Raw genomic sequence first — 18,000 nt, 5'->3', positions numbered from 1 at the left:
TCTGCAGCAGTCAAAGCTACGCTGAACATACAGACTGGGGACGTCGCACAGATGTAGAGACCTCCAGCTCACCTCATCATAGATACTCTCAATCTCGTTGAGTAAGCTCTTAGACCTCAGGACCTTGGTGTCATTTTGTTTAAAGTTGATGCCTTGGTGGTCCAGAGATTTCAAGTAGTATTTCTCATTTTGCTCTCTCCACACCTTGTTAAAGCCTCTCTGAGCTTCTCGCCATTCTTCCTCTTTCATTTTCAACCTAGTGGAGTGGAAGGTGGAAAAACAAGACATGGGAATCGAGATGAGGGAATTTTAAGGCAGGGAGTCATACTGGAATCCTGGCTCTGCTGTATTAGCCATATAAGACTGTCTCTTTATCAGTAAAATAGGGGTAACAGCACCTAATCTCATAAGGGTTTAGAAGCAAGAAATACGTCAGGTTTATTTTATTTCGAAGGTCAAAAGATATAGCAGATCTGCCAAAACTGTTGGCAACTGTTTACTTTGGGGTAAATTTTATTCAAACCAGTCTTGAACTCTGATACATGAGAAACTTACTCATTCAAGACTTACTTTGGGGAAGTAATTTGTCCCAAAGTCAGAAATCTTGCCAAGAATAGTTATTTCTCAAACAACATTCCACAGAATACCCTAGAAAAGGAGGTTCTCTTCCTTGGCCAGCTAAAACAAAGTGAAACGAGTTTCTTTGCTCAGGACTTCTGAGAACATTTATTATGCTAATGTAAATGCAAAAGTCTAAGAGCAGAGAACTTGCATAATAACGTTCCTCTGGCCACAGTTTGGAAGTTCTAATGAGAACGACTGATCCTGATACTCTAGAAGAGAGGAGAGTAAAATCAAAACCAGCACTAGAACTGCAGAATATCCTCCATCTCAAAGACAAAAGTTAAATGCTACTGGCAAGGAGAGGAACAGCTTGTGCCAGCTCTTGAGGAGAAGACTAGGGAGGAACAATAAAATCTGGGCACTTGTGCATTGTGCAGCAGGTAAGTTTTCACCAGGTGATACAGACAGAGGCCCCTATGAATCTTAGCTGGGATTCATAGTGTAGTACAGAGTGCCATGTGCTTGGAGGAGCCTGGGGCTCAGCCCTGGCCTCCTCCATGATACCCAGCCTTAGGTGGGTTCAACAGCCCCTCTATACCTCAGGCTGAAGTTTTGTTATGAGAAAGAAGACATTCTTGGTAAAAATGGCAAGCTAAGTCTTTTTTAATAACACATATCAATTTTACAAAGACAACGTGATTTTTCTTATTAAAAAACAAAGATGTGAACATTGGTTAGTACTGAGTGACAGGAACATGGGTGGCTGTTTTCTTCTTTGTTCTTTTCTCTATTTTAAAATATTACCTCAAACACACAGAGCATTCCACTATGGACTTTAAAGGTTTGTTCTCCACTGCTGGCTACACAGAAGCCTATCGGGAAGCTCCACTACCCCACACTCCACCTGATTTCCCACAACCAGGGTTGGGGAGAAATGGAGGTCTCATGGGATAACCAAGTCGAAAAGGAGAATCTTATTTAATGGGACACTAGTCTGTCAAGGAGCACACTGAAGCATGAAGGGCATATTCACTCAGGTACCTTTTAAGGACAATTGGGACGGCAATGGAGGGGTTCTTCCTCAGACCATCAATGATGTCAGCTGCTTTATCAGCATATATCCTTTGGAGGGCTTTTCGATGGATGACTTCTGATGTGCCCCCGAGGGTGTTGTCCAAGCGAAATTTGGCTTGTTCCTCAGCAGACAAGCGGGAAAGCTTCTTCTGTATTGCTTCCAAAACCCGGATCGTTGCCAGATTAGTCTCTAAAACTACATCAAGCTAAAGAAAAAGACAAAGCATGTTCAGGACCCCAACCAGAACAGAATAGCTGTCAGGCGTATATGGTAGAAGAAGTCAAACTCCTTGGATTTGAACCCTGGCTCTGCCATACCATAGCCATATAAAACTGTGTCCTTATAGGTAAAACAGGGATAACACCACCTACTCTCATAAGGTTGTTTTCTGGATTTAACAGTACAATCCATGTAAAGGATTTAGCATGACGCCAGGCATGCAACAAACATCCAATAAATGATGGCTAAGCGGTAGTTAATACTTGTACCACCACCAGTGTGCTTTACTTAGGACTACTGGCCCCCGGCCCCCACACCAGAGGGACCTAATAGGAAACAACCTTGAACTTTCATGAATTACTAAGATGTTACAAACAATAACAACCACTACAACGAAATCCCAAAAAGACCATTCAAGATTACCAATCAGTCTCATGAGTAAGGTTTTTCAGGGTAACTTGAAATGTTTAAATATTTAATAGCCTTGTTCCCCATCTAGTAATAATAAGAGCAGTGGCTATCATTCCTTATGGACTTCAATGTCGTATCTGTGGGTAACCATTTAAATTCTTACTGAATTTCTGGCATTTTATTTTCTGGCAAGGGCTTAGCCCTGACCTGGTTAAGGATATGACTAGCAACCTTTGAGTTAACTTTTTTCCAAGGCTTAACACAAAATTCTCCAGATGAGAAAAAGAAAATGAAATAAATGAGCAGTCTCAAAGGTCTATGACCAAATGTCTGTGTGTTTCCTAATTTTTGTAGTTTCAGGACTATGGCAGTCATTTTGTCAAATATTTCTGGTTGTCCCCCCACTTTTCCCCAGTTATGGATAAATGATGGATTGAACTTCCTGGCTCCCTTGTGATTAGATAGGGCCATGCAACTAGTTCTAGCAAATGAGTTTTGCACAGGTGAGTCAAAGTAATGTCTATTACGTCTAGGCTAGAGCATTTAAGGGTGCAAGATCCATCTGAGCTCTTTTTCCCTCTAGTCACTGGCACTGTTCAAGATGGTGGCACTCTGTCAGCCTAGGTCCCCAAGTAATTCTGATGAGCAGAATCTCCTGCTAAACATCATGCACATGTAGTATGATGAAGAAATAAATCTATTTTTATAAGCCACTGAGATTTGGGGGTTGTCTGTATTGCAGGAATGTTAACCTATACTGATGTATAAAGGATTCAAACTAGTCCATCCCATCCAATCCTAAGTATGTGCATGTGCACACACACACATTTCTTGCGTCTTAACTCTCTGCAAGTGGGAAATGAGGCTGTTGCCTCTCATTTGCAGGCATACTAGTCAAGAATAGGAATATCCTGTCAAAAACAGAGGCCAGTCTCTGCTTTCTCACACATCATCTAAACTTACTAAACATAGGTAAAAAAGAAATGCTTTCTTTAGCTTGATAAAACTTTCTATAGAAGTTAACATCTGTCACGACTGAGTTTTCTGCAAATGGTTGAAGCTCCTCATAAACGCTGGGGCAGAGATGGCCAACCACCTGCCAGTGGCCAAGCAACATGGGGCTCTTCATTCAAAACATGCCAGAAACAGATGAAGCAAGTATGAAGGGGGATAACTGGCAGAGAGCTAAATCAGTATGGATGAAAAAAGGAGCAAAATATCTCCCATCCGTATGAATGAGCAGGGGCAGTCGGTTTTATATAATAAATACATTAAATAGGATGCACGTAATTTTACCTCTCAAGACACAGTTAACATTCCATTTTTGTTGCTATCAGTGAACTAGACACTGAGAATTGAGTCCATTTTCAGTACTCCCACTCCTGGTACTGGGGCTGTCTACCAGCTCATTTCTTCACTCCAGCTCTTCCTTTCCCAACTACTTTAAAATAAAGTCCCTAACTCAACTTTCTTTCAAATGGAGCCAAATCAATATCAGAAATATGAAAGAGGAGTTCCAGTTCTCACAGAAGAGCTGGTTTGCTAACCATTTTAAGATACCTGCTAAAAATAATACACACTTTAAGATAAATAATTTAAAACAGCTGCAAGAAAGCCCACTAGGTCTTAAGATACTGATTTTACATACCATGTAGACACAATAACCTTTAAAACGCTATTGAAAATTCAAAGGAGTATTATTCAGCCATCAATGGATAATTTCAGTTACAAAGGGTAAGTAACATTTGTCATAAAAATATTACTAATATATTTGACAAAGTCGTAAAACATGGTAAATACAATAAGCATTTACCACAGAAGAACGTGAGCCTCTTGCTCCTTTGTCTTAAAAAACCAACCCTCCCAGGTAGGTATTTAAGATATCCTCTTGTTCCAAATCACCCATTTCCCCAAATTTCAAATGATAAAGGAGCTTGTACCTCAAAACGTTCATCTTCACAACGATAGATATGTTCTTCATACTGAGTTTTCTTGGAACTAACAAAGGTAGAGTCCTCAGACCAGGAGGGGAAGGAAACCCAGGTATCATTTAAAACCTTTGGGTAAAAGAAGAGAAATTGAAACAAAAGTGTAACAAAGTTTTCAGGTGATTCAGCGTTCTCAATAAAAAAAGACAACACTTTAGGGGAGGGAAGAAACAGTTAACATTACAATTTTCACCTTTAGCAAGTTTAAAAAGATAGTAAGAAAAAGGCCCTCAATAAAGGTATAAAACATTTTCTTTTGAAAAAAGACAGAAAAGCATTTTGATTTCCTCATTCATGTAAATTCTCCATCCCAGGTACCACTCCCTTCTGGAGGAAGCTGCGGATTCAGGGCTGATCCTTTCTCAGGGAGGTCTTACCTCTTTACAGAGAGGAGTCCGTCCTGTACACTTGGGCTGCTGGTAACTCTTTGGCAGGGCTCGATAGCTGGAGCCCAACCGTTTACAAGAGGCATAATCTATCTCCATGGCAATGCCCTCTGTGGCTCGTTCCTTTGGAAAGGTTTCCAGATGTACAGACTCCTTATAGCCCAGAAAGTTTTTAAACCAATTAAACAATTCTGGGAATTTCCTGAAGAATCAAACCAAAAATTGGTGAGCAATTAGAAGCATGATGCAGTAATCCTGAGGTGTGACTACCACTATCTGGTGTTGGCTCAGAACTCTACTACCATTGGACAAATTCCAATGACAATTATTATTTCCTGCCTAAGAAGCAGTACTTCTGAATACCTGGCTTCTCCTTTTCTTATAAAGTGCTCTAAGACCAATTAAGGTGGTGATGGAAGAACTGTACCAGGCAATAACAAGCCATTTTCTAATCAGGAATATTGCTTCAATGTTCAGATAATTCTTAGGTTGTCAAAGTCAAGATTCTAGAACCCTGGAAGAGATTGGTCTCTATAAAACCTCCAACATTGGTCAGGGGATCAGGAGACCACTAGTCTTGGCCAATGTCCTCTCTGCCTATTTTTTCATCTCCGAAGTTGAACTAGAAGACTTCCCAGAGGACTCTCTTGACACCGACATTTTATGAGTCAACTGACCCACCACAATCAAATTAATTTTGCCTATCACATACTCCCACAAACTAAGTTTTATTTCACCTCCATATCACACATCAGGGCTAAGCTCCTGACTCCACTTACCCCAGGAACGGAGAGACTAACTGCACAAGCTCCGCCCGAGAGATCACCTCCTGGTTAAAGATAACAAGACAGCGCAGGAAATTTTCATAGGCCTCTGCACTCCGCAGAGCCTTTCGGACCTTATGGAGACAGCCGAAAGAAAAATAATTAAGCAAGGAATCAAGAGATCCTGGATTGCTTTTAAAAGACTGGGGAAATTTGAACTGTATTTGACAATATTAAGGAATCAATGTTGGTTTTCTTAGATGTGTTAATGCTTATGCTTGAAAAAAGGTATCATTTAAAAAGGAAACAGTAAAATACTTATGGATGAAATAATACATTATCTGAGATTTGTCCCCAAATAAGAGTACACATGAAACAAGTACACGGGGTAGGAATTGAGAACCGCTGAGGTTAGATGGCGGTGGCATGAGGAGTCATTTTACTGTTCACTTTAATTTTACATGTTTAAAGTTTTCCATAATAAAAATTCTGAAAAAGAGATCCTGGAGTAAAGAAGACATTCACCGTCTCACATGCCTGATTCTCTGGACCATATCAGAGTTACCCAAGCTTTTATTGCCTCTCCTAACAGGTATGTACAGAAAGAATCTTTGACAACACTCTTTTCGAACTCTGGTAATCTTGAATAATGACCTTTTAAAATAAGGTACTTTTTGTCCTCTGACCTGATTCTTTTCCTTTCTCCATTTATAATATTGAGAATTTTAATATCCAAAATGCTTAAAAAAATGGCATAGACAAAGTAATACTAGCCTGGCGAGATGAGCAATCTGGACTTTAATTTCATATATAGATATGTACTTAGTATTGTGGGGGGTGGAGACCCTCACACCAAGCCAAGCAGTTTATCAAAAACCCCTTCTCCAGGCTCCCATATACTTTTCATAACGATCCATCAGTAGACACTATACCGAATGTGTACCTTCAGAGCAAATGACGAATATTTACTTTTAATTTTTATTAACTTGTAAACATATACAAAAGCAGACAGAATAGTCTAACGAACCTCTTGTACTCACCTAGCCGCAATGATCAATACATAGTAAATTTTGTTTCATCTATGCCCATTTCCCCCACCACTGAATTTTAAAGCAAACTCCAGACTTTTCATCTACACACACTTCAGTATGTATCTCTAAGAAATAAGTACTTCAAAAATGACCAAAAAAAATACCACCACTCTTTTAAAAATTAACTTACTCGGTCCCCCATCCCTCACCCTTTCCTTACCATTTGTTGGTTGTGACCTGGACTTCTACATTTGTCTCAAAAGCACCAATGACCGGGCTGCCCTCAGAAATGGTTCAAGTCAGAGCCAGGGATGCTTAACTGTTTTGCAGCACAGCTCACACAGGCAGAGAACAATCGGGAGGCACCAATCATGGAGATGCTAAATCATTTGCCCTTTTGCAAAAACACAGAGGTGAGGGGCTTCCCTGGTGGCACAGTGGTTGAGAGTCCGCCTGCCGATGCAGGGGACATGGGTTCATGCCCCGGTCTGGGAAGATCCCACATGCCGCGGAGCGGCTGGGCCCGCGAGCCATGGCCGCTGAGCCTGCGCATCCGGAGCCTGTGCTCCACAACGGGAGAGGCCACAACAGTGAGAGGCCCGCGTACCGCAAAAAAAAAAAACAAAAAAAAACCCCAGAGGTGCAAGACAGGTTAAGTCACCACCAGATCAATCCAGGCTGGTTCCTGCCAGTGAGAAGTCTGATGTTTGCCAGCTACCATGATGAAAGTAGTCTGCTAATCAAGTTGACCCCAAGGAGGAAGTCAGGCACATACCACACAACACCGTTCAGACCAGTAATCTCAACTCTGGCTGCTCATTAGAATCACCTGGGGAGCTCTGAAAACATACAGTTAAATCAGAATTCCCATGAACCCAATATGCGATACCACAAATAAGTATCACAAGCAATCAGAAGGTTAAAAGTCAACTTAAGTCCTCAACAATTGGTGCACTGACACTCCCCACTATACAGATCTGGATAGCTACAGCAGGGAGTTCCAGATATCTTTTTTTTTTTTTTTTTTTTGCTGTACGCGGGCCTCTCACTGTTGTGGCCTCTTCCGTTGCGGAGCACAGGCTCTGGACGCGCAGGCTCAGCGGCCATGGCTCACGGGCCCAGCCGCTCCGCGGCATGTGGGATCTTCCCGGACCAGGGCACGAACCCGTGTCCCCTGCATCGGCAGGCGGACTCTCAACCACTGCGCCACCAGGGAAGCCCCCAGATATCTTTTGAGAGTAATATCATGCATTTCTTTTAAAGCTTTCTTCCACCATAGCAAATGCTGTATTTTGTGGTAGCTACTTCACAAAACTGAAGCAAACAATGCTACCATTTCTCCAGCTGTGCTAATAGTTCTCATAGACTGAAAGGACCTACAATTTGAAAACTATATTAAAAAGTAGAAAGTCCTAATCAGCTTGATGCCTCTAAAACAAAATCTTCTTAGGGACAGGGTGATTTTCTTTCGGCATTAGTAGCTAATTTTAAATCCAATTCACTCATTACTCACCTTATCAAAAAATAATGATTCCGTTCCTACACCATGTTTGCTGGCATCTGCCATAGAAGAATCCTTGAGGCTGAGCAGTTTGGGTTTCTTCTGCAAAAAAGGAAAAACACAAACATGTAAGATTCAAAGCATGGGTTTCTCTGGGTTTTATTTTCTTCTTTTTGTTTTTTTGGCTGAGCCTCTTGGCTTTATGGGATCTTAGTTCCCCAACCAGGGATTGAACCTGGGCCCCTGGCAGTGAGAGACCAGAGTCCTAACCATTGGACCACCAGGGAATTCCCTCTCTGAATTTTATTTTCGTCTCTGTTCTAAGGTTCCATCACTGACCACCACTGATTACTAATTTGCAACAAATGAGAGAATTCAAGCCACTGACTTGCTTTACATCCTAAAAAATTTCCACTCCTCTATTTTAGATTCTCTATTTTAAATTGCCTGTCAGTTTTTTTCCCAGAGGTTCACAGATCATTCTACTTCCCAAATACTCTCTCTATAAATGGTCACAGCATTACTGTGACGTTAGAATTAATATCCTCACTTTTTTCCATGGGCCAAAAGTAACTTTATTTGGAACCTAACGCCATTGCCTTGTCTTCCTAGCTGTGGAGGCAGAAGAGACTGTAAAAATAGCTGGAATACACAGAAATCAATCTTTAACCTTTACCTTTTAATCGTTCAATTTAAAAATTCATGAAACAAAAGTTTATTTTCCTAACAGGAGGAATAACCACCTTGTGAGCAATATCCACTCAGACCAACTTAAGATTGCTCTTTCAAAGCATATGCATTGGCCATACGTAACTACCAGGCAAAAATTTTACTTTAAAAAAGCCACCTCTCAACTACCTGTGAAGAAATGCATAAATGTTTGGAGAAGCAGCACGTTTACCTTCGCCACGTTGCAGTACACTCTCTTAGGAGCCATAGCCTCTGCTTACACTGCATAAGGAGAAGGTAGATAGGGAATCCTAATCTCCCAATATAGGGTTTCCACCTGTGGGTAATCCAGCGTGGGAGGAGACTAACATTGGCCTCTATCTGCTGACCTGATTCCTGCTACTCCTGTAACACTCCTTACTAAAGTGAAGAAATATAATCTATTACTATGTTCAACTTGCTTTCAAAAGGAGAAACCATTATAAACACTGAAAAATAGTTCTTCAGTAGTACTTCAAAAGTGTCAACAACACCTAACAGGTCAGTCTTTGTGGTCATTTGCTTATTTACCAGTCACTTCTTACCATAAGAAATTCCACTAGCTTTTGCTATTTTTTAACTAAATTCTGCCAACACATCTCTTCAGCGTTATATACAGCTTTAGGATTCACTGAAGCAACATTCAATACATACACCTAGCCCACTCCCTAGCACAGCTGCCCCACGTCAAAGAGGAAGGGAGTGGGCTCAGCTTTCTGTAGGCAGACCATCAGTGTTTACTCTAACAAGAAACATCACGTGATAGGTCACTAACAGGAATTGAAGACTCCTGCCCTCTGCTGCAGCCCAAAGGTCCTTCCTTGGAGATTAAGATGATACAGATAAGATCTGGTAACCCAACAAAGAACCATGGACAGGATAGGCCTCTAGACCAAAGAGATCCCACAGAGCATATGTGCTTTTCACAAGAGGACCTCAGAGACTACTGACTTGTTTAGGAAACAATTATCAAACTTAAAAATCTTCTTTCTTAGCACAAGGCAGGAAAAATTAATTAAGTCTCAGAAATCCTTGGCAGGAAACAAAAAAAACAGATTCGAGCTACCAGCAAAGAAGAGGGAAAATATAAAGAAAACCAGTAAGAACTCAAAAGTACAGTAATCTGAGCAATTAGCACTATTCTAACATTCCTTCACAAGCCAGATAAAAAGCTTTGCATTGAGTTTCTGTGACATACACCAACTAACTCCCAATACCCAGGATCCAACTGTCAACCCTTGAGCACTGTCCACTAGTATTGCCCCGCAAAGTCAAAATGAGCAGCTGTGCCCTTCTTACCTTCACTGGAGGGGTGGCTCCCGTTCCAGAGTGCCTGCGGATCTGGCAGCCATTCTGGCTGGGCCTCTGCGGCTTGTTGTTCAGTTGAGGTTTCTTCACAGTGCCTCCATGGTCATTTCTCACAGAATCGACCTTCTCAGCAGTTGTTTTGCTTAAAAGCTAATTAAGACACATGAAAGAGATGAATGCTCTTATTAAAGCAAGTAAGTTTCATTTAGAAAAAGTCTCCTGATTCCAGCTTCCTAACTTATCTAAGATAACCATTCTCAACAGTGTAGTTCTAAATAAAACTTACCACAGAGCTGTTGGCATCTGGTAGGAACTGTCCAAACTCTGATAACAGGTCTTCCTGATTTTTAAAAAGGCGAGCCACCTGGGCATACACCTCCTGCTCAGTCAACGCTGGAGTGTAGTTTCCTCCAGCTTCCTTGGCATTCCGCTGCTCTTTCTGATGGGAAATTGCAAATGGGAAGAGATCATATTAGAAGGCCACTGTTTTGAGTGACTCACTTTTGCACACTTTCTGAGATGTCTGGTAGGGGCTTTGTATGTTATCTATTTGGGCTGCACTTAAGAGGAAAGTCTATGTTCTCAGCACCTGTTTTGGCTTCAAACTTTGTAGTTGAGAAAGGAGTGGAAGATGGTGGCTGACAATTCCTTTTGAAAACCAGGGCAGTATATGTGAATGCTCAGGGGACCACTACCAACTGATAAAACACAAAGTATTAGAGAAATTCCTCCTTCTATTGTAGGTTAACTATATTACCTAAATCATTCTTTAAACTTTCCAGATAAATAAGCATTCATTTCACAGAGCAGTGACTTTAAAAATCCTGACCGGCTGCTACAAGGCAATTAAAGTCAGGTAAATCACACTGGCTTTATAAACACACATCACAGTTTCTAACTGGTTAATTTCCAGTAAGAATCAGTGGACACAATAATGGTTATTCAAGTCTTCTTGGACTAGCCATCCCCGGAGAGCAACCTGGTTAAGACAGGTTGAAAGGGCAACTGTCTTACCTGGTACGTGTGCAAAATCTCCAGGAACGCTTTGTAGATGTCTGGTTGGCCCTGGAACCTGTTCTTGATCTTATTGACATAGTTGATGGCATGGTTAAACTCCACAGGTTGATTGTTCTGCAAGGGCGGGGCTGTTCCCAACGAGATTGTCACTGGTGTATGAGGCTGGACAGGTGGAGAACGTGGGGACGCATATGGTGGGAGTGGGGGAGTCTGCTGACTGGCTGGAGTATGTGCTTGTAGTTGGGAAGGCTAAAAGGAAAAAGTCGTTATTCTCCTCAGGAACACAGATGGTTTAACATATGAAAGAAAGGTCAAAGTAAAGAGAAACAAGGTGCCTGATCAACATATATAATACTTTATTCACTCTGGCCAGGCCACTTTAGCCCAACTCAAATCACACTGGGTAGGGGTGGAAAGTGTAGAGGGTTCACATATTCTAATATAAAAGTTCCAGTCTCCAGTTTTCTAAACACAACCTTAAAAGTGGGCTATGTCTCCAACTACAAGGAAGAATTTTCATATGCAATTTTTAAGCTCACTTGCTGAACAGGTGCAAATAGAATAGGAAAAAAACCCTCATTCTACATAGATCTTTAATATCAAAAAAGACAATTCAATTGTTGCAGTTAACTTCACATAAAAAAAGTCTTCTAAACCAGCTCTGCCCAATAGAAAACTCTGAGGTGATGGAAATGTTCCTTATTTGCACTATCCTGCACAATAGCCACTAGCCACACGAGGCTACTGAGCACTTGAAATGTAGCTGGTGCAACCGAAAAACAAAATTTATTTTAATTAATTTAAATTTAAACATAGACATATGTGATTAATGACTACGGTATCAATACATTTCTAGACTAAGAACACCCCATCATCATCGTCATCAACAAGATCTTCTGCTTAGCTTGATACGACCTAATCTGGTAAATGGAGTAACTTTTGTAAAATGATGACCGTGCGGAAAACAGTGTAATCTGATCATAAGATGACCATTTCTGCCTGTGCTATCCAAGTACTACTACACAAAGCTGCCATCTGTTGGGACGCTCATGGTTCAAAAAGCAGAAGTTGGGGGCAAAAGAGTCCTTGTAGGTTGTTGATGTGTTGATTTAAACAGATACATAAATATGTGGTATGTAAATGTGAACCACTTTACAGGGATGCGACTACTGCATCTCCTCCGATGAAATTTTAACTTGTGTGATCTATCTAAGTCTTATACTAAGGGAAAATGTCAAAGGAGGGTGCTTTCTAGGGATGGATTTCACGCGGTGCAGAGTTTTCCAAGTGCTCACCTTGCTGACTTTGGCAGGTGGGGGCTGAGGAGCTGGCTGGGCAGGAGCTGGGGCTGACTGGGCTGAAGGCTGGGAAGGATGTTGGGGTGGTGGTTGAGGCTGGGGCTGGATGCCATGGGTTGGAATCTGATGAACCTGGCCAGGAGTTGTCACATTCACCATGTCATTGGTTTGCACCTCAATCTTGTAGCCAGGAGGCAAGAAGGTATTGAAGCCCATGATCAAGTCAGGGTGGCCTTTGAACAGCTGGGACACACGACTAATCACTCCTGGAGTGTCGATGCTGATGGAAAAACAAATATTAAAGTGGCAAGCTTAACAAGCACCCTAGCAAGAAAAAAATCACATTCCACTAGGTTCTCTACACAGGAAACTAAAAATCAACCTGAATATTACAAAATTAACAACACACAAAGAACTCTGAAATTCCAAAGTCATTTAGCTTCATAATCAAAGAGGTTTGGTCACAATTTAAACAGAATATACAATCACGCATGGTAACAGTCCTATCAAGCAGATACTCAGGCAGTAAGTCTAAAACTTCAATTCCCGTGGAAGATACAACCTCTGATACACCAGTATAAATCATAATGTATCTATCTACATTGTTCAGACCAGTTACTCTTTTATAATAATGAACCATGCCACAATATTAGTGTATCTTAAATCAATCCAAAAAGCAAGTAGCCTAATCATTACCAGTTTACTTCCCTGATTGAGGTGAAGTACTAAGAAAAATTTTACTTAAGAAAAATTTACCAGTATGCAGAAAACAAAGGTCTAGGGCCTGCAATTTTCATAAAGCAGTATATAAAAGCACGACCCATGAAAATAAAAGCATAAACCCCCCCAAAAGAGCATCCTTTATCTTTCAGCAGATAAGAATAAGCTATATCCTCCTTCCAAAATCAACATAACAAGCACAAAGCTTGAGTACAACCGTGTATATCTTTTACCTCTGAGATTTAAATTCCTTCATGATGTCAAGGAAATCATTGTAGACCTGAGGCTGACTACCAAATTGCAGCTTCACTTGGTCAAGATAGGATAGTGCATCCTCCACCTGAGGCAGGGATAAATCTCAAGGTTATAAAAAGAAAGTCAAGAATTATTTTTTAAAAAATGATTTATGCCTAAATAAAATCAGCATAGTAAATGAAATAGAAATATATAGTAAACATACATAAAAATATTAAAAATTAGTATGTTACCAGTAATAAAACTCAAGCTTAAAATAAAAATCAACTCATAAAACCTGAAGCCTTGCTTTGGATAATTGTGCATAGCATTATTAGTGAAGAACAGTCACATTAATACATCATTCACTTATTCGTTTATTGATTCATTTCACAAATATCTACTAAGCAGCAACAACATGCCAGGCCAGGCCCAATGAGAGGTACTAAGGAGTATGACAAATAAGCCACAGTCCCTGCTCTACAGAAATTCATTTCACATCCAGTTGGAAATCATAACACAGTGGGGCAAGTGGGCAATCACCAAATGCCCAGAGAGCACATGGGAAGGGCACCCCTTCACACACTAAAAAAAAAAACCCTATGGGGACATAGGGAGGGATTCCCCCAGAAGTGGTGTCTAAACCAAGTCCTAAGGATGAGTACTAATTAGCAAAAGTGAAGACCCATGAAGAAAGTCAGAGGAAGCAGCATCCCAGACTGGACACCATCTGGTACATTTGGAAAACTGAAAACAGTTCAGTTTGGCTAGAGGATCTGTGGTGAAAAGGAGAAATGGTGGTAGGAAGAGTGACAAGAGATAACACAGGAGAGGATGCAGGACCTAGACCCTGAAAGGTCTTGTAAATCTTGTTAAAAAGCAATTTAGGTCTTCCCTGGTGGCGCAGTGGTTAAGAATCCGCCTGCCAATGCAGAGGACACGGGTCTGAGCCCTGGTCTGGGAAGATCCCACATGCTGTGGAGCAACTAAGCCCGTGCGCCACAACTACTGAGCCTGTGCTCTAAAGCCAGCGAGCCACAACTACTGAAGCCCGCATGCCACAACTACTGAAGCCCGTGCGCCTAGAGCCCATGCTCTGCAACAAGAGAAGCCACCGCAATGAGAAGCCCACACAACGAAGAGCAGCCCCCGCTCGCCACAACTAGAAAAAGCCCACACGCAGCAAAGAAGACCCAACTCAGCCAAAAATAAATAATTTTTTAAAAAGCAATTTAGATTTTTATCATCTGCACTTTAGTGTACTCAATTTGGTTACAGTGTTGAGAACGAGTTGGTGCAAGGCAGAATAGATTAAAAGGAGGTAAAACCAGTCATTGTATAAGGCTAACTCATGTGTGAACACGAGTGGCATACATTATAGTACTGACCAAAGGAAAAGAGAGAAATGGACAGAAAAGCTTTTTAGGAGATAGAAGTAACAGGGTTTGGGGACTGACTGATTGGATATGGGAGATAAGGCAGAGGGAGCATTCACTAAATTATAAATTATTTGGGCATTCACAAAGCGGAACAAGTTTGAAAGGCTAGGAAGTTATGAATGTGATTTAGGACAGCTTAAGTGTTAGTTACTCAGGAGATATCCAAGGGAACTGCCTACTAGGTGTACCTTACATACTCTGGGATTATTTTAATTATATAAAACATCAAGTTTAGGAAAGTTTCACAAGTAAACATCTGATTTGATAAGCACTACTCTTGTGATATATCGTGAAATAGAACATTTATGTTCAAATAAGCCATTAAACAGTATTCCAAGAGTTGCCCAAACTTCCACTATGGCCATGGTTAATCAGAGCATTTCAGTGTTGCTAGAGAAAAAAGTGTATACTTGGTCAATACCCACTCATTTGATAGTTGGTCTTTTGGTAGTTTAGAAATAACTTGACAATTTTTGTTGAAATTCAATGGATTATTTAATTCATATTCAGAATTTTCCATATTGAAATGGTTCATTAATGACCAAATTGATGGAACTTAAAACTAAGTTTGCAGAAGAAACAAAGACTATGGAAGATATTTAAGAATAGCATTCACAGTCACAACAGAGGAGTTATCAAAAATAAATACACAAAAAAATTAAAAACAAAAAAAAGCACTCTATGGTGTAACATAATTAATACACAGAGGGAAAAAGTGCTGAAACCTGAAGGAAGGAAATTATATGTGATGTGTGTGTGTTTGGAGGAAAAAGGTACAGGTCATAATGAACCACTGTTTAAATATTAGTTATAAAATAACACTACACTTAAAAAAGCCAGCACGACACCTACATTATAAATAGAAACCTGCATGTAAGAACAGTGAGGAAATCCTCTAGTTACCTGAAGTGTAGTACAACTCTTTATAAAAGCACATATACGTTCTAGGAATCACAGCTTAGAAAAAAACAACTTGGAACTAGTCATTTGAAAGCTGCAAGTTTAAGGAGGCACTTGGGGAGGCTCAAATTCTGCTGATGAATTTTCCTGGCTCATTTCAACAGGCGTTTATCAGTAAGGTCCCTAACCTCCTAAAGTCCACAGTCTTGTTGGGGAGACAAACACAAACAACTCTAAAGAGGACTTGCTAAATATGTGCCAAATATGTATGCTACTGGCATTCAACAAATAACGAAATCACACCAAACATGCCTCAAATTATTCAAATCTTCCTTGTCATCAATCTGCCAAAGACAAAGAAAGTACAGACAATGTTGATGCTTGAAATAACCTAAGTATTCTCACTGAACACTTCCTTATTATAGAATATAAATGATTTATTGAAGTTGATTCAAATGCTTATAAAGCATTTTAAGACTGATCCAAAAACGGCAAACAATGTGAGAATACTGAATGAAATTACATGGAGGCACAAGAAAGCATTTTACCTCTCCTCATTAGAAAGGAAATTCAACAAGTTATTATGCCCAGGAATCACACTCAAGAGCTTGTGACTAAAGAACAGAGCAAAAAGACCTAACTCTACCTGACTCACTCTATAACCCCAACTCTAAAGCCCTTTCATGCTTCCTTGACAGCTTCTGTAAAACATACAAAGCACACTCTATATACTTATACACAAGTGAGGAAAGAGAATAAAATAGGTGTTATACCTTTGATAGGACTGACTGGAAAAGGGATATAGAAATAAATATATTTTTTTGTTAGTTTTAACAGTAAGTTTATAAGCTCTTTTGCAACATTAAGGTATTAAGTGCTGAATACAGTATTAATATGGAATTAAGTCACACCAAACCAACTTAAAAAAAAATATTTTCAGGACTTGGTGAAGTGCTAAGTCCATAGCAATAATACATTTTGGTACACAGCCATCACTCTACAAGCAGAGAGTAAAAATGTTTTAAGGAAAACATCAATATAACTTACAAATATTTTCCCAAAGACAGAGCCCAGAGTAAAGTTACAGGCCCAAATAATTTGTACTCTCTTTAAGAACTATGCTTATGTATAATCAACTCTTAATTACTTAAGCTAATATAGACAGAGTAAATTTTTACAAAATCCCTCTACATAGCTTAGCTTTGGTGTGCTTTTTATTTATGTAACATTTAATTTCCATAGGCCAATTTTGAAGTTCCCGAGAACCCAAACCAACGAGGGCAGGAGTCAGGGAGAACTAGATTAAGTATCAAGGAAAAGAGAGGGCCGAAATATTTGCTACAAAAATATATACTTCAAGGATATACTGTTCATTCCTACTTACAAGCTACTTGATATAATTAGCCTGGTATGACCAAATAAAGATCCAACATCTTATCTCTTTATAGTTCTTTAATTTTATATCTCTTGCACTAGATTCTAAATTTTATACAAATGTAAAACTAGAAGAAAATGAAATCTGGAAAACTTGTTACCACAATCACACGTTTTGAAAAGTAACACTCAACAGAGAGAGAAGGTTAGCTGGGCGTACAAGCTTCACTTCTCCACAGATGCCTCATGAATTTCAAAGTGGTAAAAACCTACAGCATATACTCAGCAGATCAGATGAAAACACTGACACTTCATTCACAATAACAGCCTTTCCCAAACTTCATAAAGGTTCCCCCAAAGGAGCATGTGTTTTACTAAGGATGGACTTGATGATCCCAGCCAATTTAGCTAGTCATAAACAAGAATAAAAAGATTAAACCATAATACCGGGCCCATTAACTATACAGGACTGTAGCCAACTATGTGTATGTTAATAAAACCTTATTCCACGCTAAGAACTAAGAGTTCAGAAGGAGGCATCCAAAAAATGGACTTTATTTCATATGAAAATAGCCCCTCAGTCCTGGAACGTTTGAATACCATGCATTCATACATTCCAAAAACATTTCTTGAATGTATTTTCTGGATCAGGCACTGGTGCTAAGACAGGAAATCTAAGTAGGTTTCAAAACAAAAGCAAAGTAAAACTTCTTGTGATTCAACGCCCCCAATCTACTGTTAAAAGTTGTTACACCACTACCAATAGGCTGAAGCCAATGTTACTTGCTAAGAGAGAAATGGAAGGAGTTGAATACCACCTTGAGCCTCTGAAACTGCTGCTGCCCCTGCACTGGTGCAACTGGTGGAGCTGGATGAGCATGACTCTGGACCACCTGGCCTCCATGGGGCTGCACAGCTGTTGGGTGATGATGGCTGCTATGAACTGCTGCTATGGTGGGCCCATGACTGCCGGAGCTCTGTGGAACGGCTGAAACCTGGAATGGACAAAATACAGATAAGAAGCTTCAAGCTTTACGCATTCTTCCCCAGATGCCTCTAAAGA

The 18,000-nt window shown here is 40.2% G+C and overlaps 1 protein-coding gene across 4 annotated transcripts in view; it reads right to left on the bottom strand.

Moving 5' to 3' along the window:
• SIN3A (SIN3 transcription regulator family member A) overlaps nucleotides 1–18,000 on the bottom strand; it is a 62,160-nt gene that overhangs the window by 21,250 nt on the left and 22,910 nt on the right. For all 4 annotated transcript variants that reach the window (XM_079914852.1, XM_079914851.1, XM_079914854.1 and 1 more), the window contains exons 3-14: nucleotides 17,756–17,932; nucleotides 13,224–13,330; nucleotides 12,268–12,550; nucleotides 10,970–11,221; nucleotides 10,242–10,394; nucleotides 9,947–10,105; nucleotides 7,952–8,041; nucleotides 5,423–5,541; nucleotides 4,635–4,845; nucleotides 4,210–4,326; nucleotides 1,606–1,844; nucleotides 73–256 (exon numbers count right to left, since the gene is read on the bottom strand). In XM_079914852.1, the coding sequence (XP_079770978.1) occupies nucleotides 73–256; nucleotides 1,606–1,844; nucleotides 4,210–4,326; nucleotides 4,635–4,845; nucleotides 5,423–5,541; nucleotides 7,952–8,041; nucleotides 9,947–10,105; nucleotides 10,242–10,394; nucleotides 10,970–11,221; nucleotides 12,268–12,550; nucleotides 13,224–13,330; nucleotides 17,756–17,932 (2,091 nt within the window). The remainder of the gene's footprint in view (nucleotides 1–72; nucleotides 257–1,605; nucleotides 1,845–4,209; nucleotides 4,327–4,634; nucleotides 4,846–5,422; nucleotides 5,542–7,951; nucleotides 8,042–9,946; nucleotides 10,106–10,241; nucleotides 10,395–10,969; nucleotides 11,222–12,267; nucleotides 12,551–13,223; nucleotides 13,331–17,755; nucleotides 17,933–18,000) is intronic.

Source organism: Stenella coeruleoalba, assembly GCF_951394435.1.
Source record: "Stenella coeruleoalba genome assembly, chromosome: 2".
Lineage (NCBI taxonomy): Eukaryota > Metazoa > Chordata > Mammalia > Artiodactyla > Delphinidae > Stenella > Stenella coeruleoalba.
Note: the sequence above shows the minus strand (reverse complement) of the source record. Positions and strands in the feature narration are given on the sequence as shown.